Genomic DNA, 10,440 nt, shown 5'->3' on the forward strand with positions numbered 1-10,440 from the left:
TGGAGGTGGCACAGGGGCGTACACAGCTGGGGTGGCCCGGTGACCCACCCCTGGGACCTGGTTAACCACCTCACTCAAAGGGGCTGAGGCAATTTAAATTGTATATATTATACTTCTAATATGATGAAGGATAAAGGGTCTAAATATGTACTGTGTTTTTCTCCCTACGATGGACACTCAACGCACTTACTATCTTCACATTATGACAAATTGTAGTAATAGCTTAAACAATAAGCACAAGGTTACAAGTAAAAGTTCACCATAATGCTGAAATGTAAGTGTTTTGAATAATAAGTCACACTGCTATTGGTCAAGGTAGACCTACTCCAAAGACCTAAAACTGTCAAGTGCAAAGCCTTGTGTATGGTCATTGTCAAAACTGATATTAATTCCTGGTTTATCTCATAAGCTGTGTTGAAGCTATGCAGACATGCCTGTGAACGGCACATTCCTGAGAGGCTGAAGGACTGCCGACCTGCATACCTGTCATACTTCTCAAGAATCAAATTGGCACCACACATGGCACTTAAGCAGCACTCAGCAGATTACATACACCGACTGTCACCAGGGGCTATTGACACGCTGTGCCGGAGTGTGTCAAGAAAGCACAAAGAGTGTGTGGAAGTAATCATGGGGCAATTAGAGTGCCGTAGGCCTGACAGTACCGGAACGAGTGACGATAGAACCACTAATACCAGGGTAAAACAAAGTGTTAAAGAATTTGCATTTATCAATTTAATCTACTTATGGTAAATTACTCCCTTATAGCCTATTTTCCGGGCTTTCTCTTGCCAGCTATAGATAAATAACCTATTATTAAACCAGTTTGCCAACAAACTTAAAGGTTGGTGGTCTGGCCATTCCATATACCGGCCTTGTGTCATTGTGCATGACACATTTATGAATTGTGTCTCTGAATGTGTGATTGGTGGTGATTGTTGGCGAAAATTTGCAACCTTTAATTGTTGTGGATACAGTCTTTTTTCCCCACAAATGTGTGCTTTATAATATAAGGCAAATACTGTAGGACAAATCAAATTTCATTCCCTAATTTGAAAAACAAACATGAAGGGCCCTTAAGTCCTTGTAAGATTCAGTCATCGTCAGTGTCTGCCTTCATCACGGCTCGTCATGACGGCCTGCGCTCTGTCGTCTCGCGCTGTTATTATGAAGCGCCCGTGCATTGTGTGTGACCGTGCGCAGCTCATCAGCCAGTTGTTCTTTTTCCCACGCTGCTGAATGCCACGCGGGGCTTATCCGAACAATGCCTGGAATATCTGCGGAGGCTCTTCACAAGGGCATGTGAGTGGAGCGCACACGACAGAGCAGAGCGCGTGTGTCCCGGCGCTCGTAAACGCCCCACACACACACACACACACACACGCACACACACACACACACACGCACACACACGCACACACACACACACACACACACACACACACACACACACACAGATAAACACACACACACAGCTGTTACCTGTGGCTCTGACTGTCAGTGCCCGTCACCACCACATCATCCATCCACTGTCCATTGTTGGGAAGGTACTAAGTTTAGCTTCTGTTTAGAAAAGGATTTTGATCATTGATCACTGTGCAGGAGAGGAGGATCTAGCATAGGTAACTATAGTAGGGCTGACCCTGAGTAGATTCACATTTTTAATTGGTCAAAGAAAGTTGAGAATCACTACCTGCGACTAAGGCTGTCCATCATATTTCTGTTCAACCTCTAGCACCAACAAAGACTTTTACAAAAAATGGGAAATGCATGGAGCCAGCAGGTATAGGCTGTGTTGTGGAGCATATTTTCAAATAGCTTTTAGTTACAGAATACTGAATACTTGCCTTAAAGTATATTGTGTAGCATATTCTGTTACTTTGTCCAATCAGAGTACTGTATTCTAAATACTTATAATTTCAAGTTGATTATTATAATGTTGCATAAAACAAACTTTACCACTAGTTAGGAATGCAAAAAAAGCACTTTGCAATTTTTTTTTATGGTGGCACAGCGGTGAGTGCTCGTGCTTCACAGCAAGAAGATCCCGGGTTCGATTCCCACCAGGACGGAGCCTTTCTGTGTAGAGTTTGCATGTTCTCCCCGCATCTGCGTAGGTTTCCTCCGAGTACTCTGGTTTCCCCTACCACTAAAAACATGTACAATAGGCATGTACGAATGATTTCTGGGCGTGAATGCTTGGTGGTGATCAGAGGGACCGTTGGCGCAGACGTGTGCAGTTGCGACGGTGCCTCTGTCAGTCTCCCCCAGGGGAAACTGAAGCTACATACGATAGTGGAGTGAGTGTTGAGGGGCGACGATGGCGCAGATCGGAAGTTCGTGGGTTCAAATCCCAGCTCTCACAGATGCACACTGTCGTTGTGTCCTTGGGCAAGACACTTCACCCTCCTTGCCTCCAGTGTCTGCGTCCATTTGTGTGTGAATGGGTGACTGGTTCCTTACTGTAAAGCGCTTCGGGCCTGATAAAGGTAGAAAAGCGCTACGTAAGTTGAGTCCATTTACCATTTACCTGTGGCCACACCGCCTTTGCTATGCCCAATCCCGTCAATCACGTCAGACCTTGGAAGCTAAGCAGGGAAGGGCCTGGACTTGGACGGGAGACCGTTCGGGAACACCAGGAAGCCTAGCGAATGTAGTGAGAGAGTGAGTGAGTGGTGGTGGTCGGAGGGGCCGATGGCGCAGACTGGTTGCCTCGCTTCCGTCAGTCTACCCCAGGGCAGCTGTGGCTACAATAGTAGCTTACCACTACCAAGTATGGAGTGAATGAATAGTGCAATGTAAAGCGTCTTTGAGTGTCCAGAAAAGCGCTGTATAAAACCAATGCATTATTATTATTATTAAAAATAACTTCACCGGATTACAGTTACTCAAAATGAGTATTCTAAATACATGTATAATACCCAACACTGCTGGTCGGCTATCGCGATTTAAAAATCTAGTGGCAGTTGCTCAATTGGTGGAGCAACCTCTACCTACTCTATCGACTTCTACTAGTGCATACTGCCATCGTATCCTTGGGCAAGACACTTCACCCACTCGCCTCCAGACTCCACATATGAATGAATGTGTGAATAGATGAATGCTTCCTTCATGTAAAGCGCTTAAGGTAGAAAACTGTTTTATAATATGACAATTTACTGTACAGTCCCTTAATAATGTAACACAGAGCATAATGACCTAATCCCTAAGATTCCTGGTGACTTCTGTGGTCCTCTCATTTTAATCATCAAGTAATACAATCCTTTTCACATAATTGCGGGCATGTTGTGAATCTTGCCTCTTGTCTTAGTCCTTAAATAGACACATCTAAGTACAATATTTGCTTTGTGGTTGGCAGTACACTGCATGCAATTCATGTTCCGACAAGTTTCTGGTCTTTCCACCTGCTGCAATGTCACACCCACTGTCCTCCCAGCCCAGTCCTGCCCCAGCTCTATCAATCCCATCCAAATAAACAGCACACCTCGGGTTATGCTGAAAATGTCCTTGGCCACTCGCACCGTAGCAGTTGTGTGCCTTTATGATTTCCAGTGTCTGTTGTGTCTTCGCAGAGAACCACAAAGCTTGTCACAACAAACCTCAGGGATACATGCACTGTCAACATCCACTAATAGTTTCCCACAAGACGAGCAGCAAAACATCTCAATATACAAGTGTGTACTTTGCAGACACAGAGGATGAGTCTAACAGGATTTCACACACAATGTTGCAAGGGAATTAACCAAGCCTGTAATGCAACTAGGATGTGCACACGCCTACTATTATTTGTTTTGCATTGTAATGTCAGTTGTTAAAAGTGGGATGGGCATGCTTTGGTGTAACAAGGAGCTCAGCCTTTATACTAACTAACATGGTATTACCTCACAGACTCCCATCAGGTGACACTAGGCCCGACCACGCTTAACTTCATTCTGACGAGTATTTGCATTAGACTAGAATTCAAGTGTGAAATAAGAACTTCACAATAGAAAAGCTAGTCGCTGTCCTAAAGGTGGTATGGCCAGTTTGGACCAACAATTTAACAATTTAAAAAACTCCCTCCTTCATTGCTGGTAAACAAAATCTTGCGGGTAAAAGAATGTAAAGAAGTCCTATAGTTGCTGTCAACAGTAAATTGATATTTTACTCACTAACTGTGGTCAAAGTGGTCAATCATTTCACCAGGCACTTGTTTATAGTGTTGACTTGTATTCTAAATGATAGAGATAACTTATTTAAGCATGTGTTGCGATCCAAGCGAGTTTTACCTGGAGTGAACATTATTGTTTGATTTGTATTGTTCACAAATGCCTGAATTTTAGTTATATAAAATGTGATGACGCGTTGCTAAACCCACACACCATATTATTAAATCCACAAGTCACTTCCCCTTGGCTTTTTACAGATCAAATAAATGTTTCTCTTCAAATAGACACCACATAGTCATCCAACTGGATGAAGCCTACACACACCTGGCTGTCCTCCCTTGGCAAGCACACTCCTCCAGAGCAGCTTCTACCACAGCCTTAGTCACTGCCCGGGCATGTCTGTCAGCCTATCCACATACGGGACAAAGGCACTTCAAAGACACAGGAGCCTTACCGTGGTCGCCGTATCCTGTCTGTGTCAACATGTGATTCACCTTATATGCCACTGTGTTCATTACAAATGTTATGAGAATCATTATCGTTGACCTCTAACTTCCGGAGGAGCAGAGGAAATGTTTCCAAAATGTCTGGGGGGAAACTGATAGGAGCGGAACAGGCGAGGCTCGAGTGGGTGTTTGAGACATGTTGACCACACAGTCCACTGTCACTTGACTCTGGATGAGCTTCTAGTGTGACCGTTAGCAATGTGCCAGGTCTGGTGGCACCCACAAGGGAATTTGGGATATGGATTGTATCTTGTTGATGCAACAATGACAAAGGCCATGACATCAACTTCATCTTTTTTGACTTTATGTCATTCGGAAATACTGTTTAAATCACAAAACAGCTATTTCGAAAGACCTCAAATGAAACAGGCTAAAAATTTGCTGAACGAGCCTGATCAATGTGTGTGGCTGAGGGAGAGCTTATTTTAGCTCAACAAATTTCCAGAGAGCAGTGGTCAGTGAAGATTTAGTGCAAAAGGCTTGTACATGTAGTCACCAACATCTTTCTCACACACATTCTCTTAGCTTTGCTGTCTCAGGTTTTTGGCTTTTTTTTTTTTTTTGTCTTGAATCTTGAATTTTTCTGAGCATCAAGGTAAACACCAGAAACGTTTATAATTCTCAAACTTTCAAGGCTATAATTTAACACATTGTTAGGTAGGGCTGGGTATTGCCGACACCTTCACAAAATTCAGGTGAAACCCGGAAAATTAGAATATTGTTCAAAAGTTCAGTTACTTCTGTCATTCAACTTAAAATGTGAAACTACTTGATATAGACTCATTACAAGAGCAAAGTGACATATGTCAGGCCTTTATTTGTTTTAATATGATGATTATGGCTTACGGTCCATTTTCAAAATATGCTAATCTTATTATATATCGATTTTTAATATGGGTTTTTTACAAGCTGAGCCATAAAAATCCAAATGATAACAAATAAAGGCTATACATATCTCACTTTGCATATATTGAGTCTATCATTTATTAGTTTCACAGTTTAAGTTGAATAACAGAAATGAATGCACTTTTTCACGATATTCAAATTTTCCGAGTTTATATAAGATATTTTCAGAATTTGAAGGAAAAAGTGTATAAAATGAAGGTTTTTATTATGCTGAATAAGCTCAGCCTGTAATTGAAGCCTTTTATTGGAGTAGTTAGAGTGCATGTGGTGATACACTGTGAATTAAGACTATGGATTAACAAACATTTGCACATCACGATAAGTTATACTGTATTAATCTCTGTAGAGAAATCATACAGGTGCTTCAATACGATACGCATGTTGTCACATACTGTAACGATTTTGCCGATACGATATATTGAGGGCAAAACATTCTCTGGACAAAACATTCACAGACACCACCGTTTCATTTAATTTGGTCATCTGTTGTGGCATCATGATAAACTGAGATAATAGCTGCATAATGAAGATCCCTGATAGCTCAGTGAGACCCTTGAGTGCCCAGTGAGTAAATATTTGGCTCACTCCACGGTGACTGAAGATTACTAATTAACCAGAGTGCGCTCTAATGAGCCCCACCACAGCACTTCCTTTGCCCTGTGCGCTTCCGCCCACACACACGCACACACGCGCACACACACGCACGCACGCACACACCCACACCCACACGCACACACGCGCACACACACACATCAGCCTGAATACTCCAGCGGCAACTGCTCACGGCATTCTCCACAGCGGCTGACGTCAGGAGGGACGGACCGAACCACGGCGCACTATAAATAGCCGGGTATGCGCCGGTTCATTCACAGCCACACGCGGATAACTACAGCGAGAAGAGGGGCAGCCTAACGATGAAAATGTCGGCGGCAGAGATCCTCAAAGAGGGAGAGCTGGAAAAGAGGAGCGATAACCTGCTCCAGTTTTGGAAGAGGAAGACATGTGTCCTGACAGCGGACAGCCTCAACATTTACCCCGACACACAGAAGCGCAGCAAAGCCAAGGAGCTCAAACTGCAGTCCATCAAGAAAGTGGATTGCGTGGAGCGCACGGGCAAGTTCGTCTACTTCACCATTGTGACCACAGACAATAAGGAAATCGACTTCCGGTGCTCGGGAGAGGAGAACTGTTGGAACGCGGTGATTACCATGGCTTTAATTGATTACCAGAACAGAAAAGCCATCCAGGACTTTAAAACGCGGCAGGACAATGAGAGCGCGTCTCCCGGTCAGCAGGAGCGGCGCATGGCCAGGGCGCCCTGACGCGCGCATGGCGCACTGAACTGAACTGAACTCCAAATATGGTGAGCCATACACTGCTCACAGCTCGCACATGTTCATTACGCACTGAATGAGACTAATGTCTTGTGTGCTTGTGATTCCAGCGTCACAGTTGGACCACACAGACAAATCTAGGACCAAATGGAAGACGAGGTCGTCCGGTCCAAACATGAAGGATAGTTCGGGACTGAGCTCTGACTACACTGACCTGAGACAGAGCTGCGCCGACACTCAAGAGAGGACTGAATGAAACTTTTTGAGATGTCATGATTTCAAGTTTATCCTTCAGGAGCTTCCTCCTAAACCCATGTTGTTAATTTATTTGTTTCATGTTGTGTTGTTACATGGCAATCAGCTTTAAATTATTTGTAGCCTATTTACTTTGTATTTATGAATAAATATGCAGACATTTGTACAATCTGTGAGTCTGTGCTCTCATTGACACTGATCTTACACTTGAAACACAGCCGGGTCTCAGCCTGTGAGGAACACTTAAGTATTTCTTGGTAGATGCCATGCGTGCTGGGTGGAGGGAGTGGAGACCGGAAAGTCCCTGGTCAGGTGGAATGTGCCTCTTTTGTGACCGGCGTGAGTCAGTGCAGTGCAGATAAGAACTCACTTGAAGCACGCCGCCAGAACACACCTTAAGGAGAGGAGTGGTAGTTTCACAGCAGTGGCTCTCATGCCAAGCCTTTGTGACACCATAAAGGGATATAGTTTTATCTTACTTTTGGTCACATCAGATTAGATAAAGCCTATTCAGTGCAATAAGAACTCAGTAATTAAGCTTGTAAAATTGGATGAATGGGATGAAATGTTCAGTGTGGGCGGAAACATGTGACACTGTGACTAATGGTCTGAAAGTTTCAGTCCAAAGTTCTAATTCAATTAGGCCTAAGTGCATTTTCCTCTTAGAGTTTGGTATAAGATAATGCTGTGCTTTGAGGAATGAGGATAAAAAGAAGTCAAATAGATCTGCATTTATTTGGCGATGTCTAAAATGTTGTAGTTTTAAGATGTTCAAAAATAATAGGCCTATACTTTTTTGCCTCATTTAGAACAAAGCTTGTCTATTTCCTGAAGACATGGTAGTTTATTTATACAGTGTGCCATCAGCAGCAGTAGTACAGAACACTGTGAAGCTGTGGCGGAAGTTAAGTATAACATAAAGCATTGGAAATGGGTCTGAGTAGATATTTTGTATTATTATCCCTCCCACAAATCCCCCCTCATATAATAGTGAGCCCTCAGAGGTTTAAGAAGTGGAAGTCAGTATATGAGCACAGATGCCGGGGGTCAGAGGCGCTTGTAAGTTGAATCGGAGAAGTGCGCTGAATGAAGTGTATCGTAAGGTGACACCTCTCCTCGTCCTGTCTCATCACTGGGGCACCCCTTTGAAGTGGGATGAGCCCACAATAAACGCATCAAAGGGTGCGCCTGATCTGAGCCGCATTAGCCCCCCTCACACTAAAAATACACGCAAGCTTTCGCAAATTGGCACCGCTTTAATCTTGAGCAGATGACACACGCGGCACACAGGCCCCTTAGCTAAAGAGAGACAGCGGGGCGGGATGCTGTGGTGGTTTGGGGGTGAGGTAGGGTTGTATAGGGCAGGCCTGACCCTATTGTAGCGACATAGGGCTGTGTAAACCTCATATACAGTATGTTGGTCATTAAGTGGAAGCCCACTACATTGAGATGACTGTTTATGGGCCTCATAAGAACCTCATTAGATCAAATGGATGGGATCATAGTCTAAGTCCGACACAAAGACAGGATTATCCCTCATAAATATGAACTTAATTTCATCTTTGAAGCAACTTTTCGGCCACTGACATCAATCATTTTCCACTCTGACATTGTTCCTTGGACTGTATTCCTCGCAGACGTGTACAAGTAAAAAGAGGTAATCCAAATGAATATTCAAGTACAACTGAACTCTGTCAAATGACCTCTCGGCCCCTTTTTAAATCTCACCTCAAAACCCACTTATTTAAACTCACCTACTCACTTTGATGTGCTTTTATTATGTCCTGTTGTGATTTCATCACTGTATCTATCTCATGTAAGGTGACTTTGGGTGTTTTGAAAGGCGCCGACACATGCAATATATTCTTATTATTCTTATTATTCTTATTATTATTATTATTATTATTATTATTATTATTATTATTATTATTATTATTATGATGATTAAAAGTAAAAAACTGGGAGAAAATGTTACCTGAGCACTATGAGTACTGAGTACTGAGTAACCGTCTCATTGTAAATTATAAGCAACACAACTTGTAATATTCCCAATATTTCCAAAGAAAATACCATAAAAATGCATTAAATATATGTATTTCTGAAGAAAAGGGGATAAGACACACAAACTTTATTTATTTTAGGTCGACATGAATCTTTTGCAACTTTAACATTTACCAACAGTGGCACAAGAAGCTATTTTTTACCAGTGTTTATTTCGTTGACTAAAATATTTAGTCGACTAAAATTGGACTAAAACTAAACTAAGACTAAAACTGTGACTAATGTCCAGAAAAGAAAAAAAGAAAAAAGAAAAGAAGTGACTAAAATCATAATTTGAAAGAGCCTCATATAATTTAAATCCTCTGCCAAAGGAACAGCTCTGAGCTTTGCTCATGTGGGAGGAGGACCTTGATTAAAAACAATCATAATAAATACTATAAATGCAAAGTCGATTAAATTAGTCTTAATTTTAGTCGACTACATTTTCATCAAAAGACTAAAACTAAATTAACACTGTTTTTTGCTCAAGTAAGAGTAAAGATACTTTGCTACAATATTGAAGTAGAAGCAAAAAAGTTCTGAATGTGTTAACTACTCTAATAAGTGCAGTTCCTTCAAAACTGTTTTCTATTAAGTGGTCGTGAGATACATTTGGTTTATTGAAAGTATTAATTGAAATGTTACCAATGTAATATCTTAGTGGTTTACTTTTTATCATACCTCCCATTATAAAAAGAAGTTATAAATGTGTACTTAATATGAGTATCACTTTACTGTATAGCACAGTAATGATGACCCAGTAATAAACAGCCATGGTACTTAAAAGTGTAATAAAATAACCCACTCTTTTTGGTCATGTGACAAGACTAACAATACGACAATAACCCTTACTCTGTAACCCAATGGCAAGACTTTTAGTTACTAGGAAACAAACACGGCTTGTATTTTCTTGTTGATAACACTGTGGAGTTGTTAAGTGCATCAGCCCCCGCTTTTTTCATCATATTACCGCGTTATTACTGTTCCCTGAAGTAAAATGTGACCCATTAAGCAGCTTAATGTCACCAAATGATTACACTTGTGCCTGCATTTTCACAGACTGTTAAGTTACACCTCAATGATGTAACGCTCACCTGTTACTGCAGTAAAAAGCAAACTAGTAACTAACTGCAAGTGGCGTAAACCAGTGTCATTTCGATAATCGTAGACAACGTAAACCAGTCCAGTCACACTATGGGGAGTTTGCAGTTTTGTTCTAGTGTTTGTATTCCTTGTATTTATCCAAAACGG

At 41.9% G+C, this 10,440-nt stretch overlaps 1 protein-coding gene across 1 annotated transcript; it reads left to right on the forward strand.

Annotated features, from left to right (window-relative positions):
* Window positions 1-6,407: 6,407 nt before the first annotated feature.
* On the forward strand, window positions 6,408-7,309 carry phlda2 (pleckstrin homology-like domain, family A, member 2). The gene is made up of 2 exons (XM_079567874.1): window positions 6,408-6,923; window positions 7,005-7,309. Exon 1 carries the CDS (start codon window positions 6,475-6,477, stop codon window positions 6,880-6,882), a length of 408 nt encoding a protein of 135 aa, XP_079424000.1. The 5' UTR covers window positions 6,408-6,474; the 3' UTR covers window positions 6,883-6,923; window positions 7,005-7,309.
* Window positions 7,310-10,440: the final 3,131 nt, after the last annotated feature.

The sequence above is a fragment of the Gobius niger genome (genome assembly GCF_951799975.1).
Source record: "Gobius niger genome assembly, chromosome: 12".
Classification (NCBI taxonomy): domain Eukaryota; kingdom Metazoa; phylum Chordata; class Actinopteri; order Gobiiformes; family Gobiidae; genus Gobius; species Gobius niger.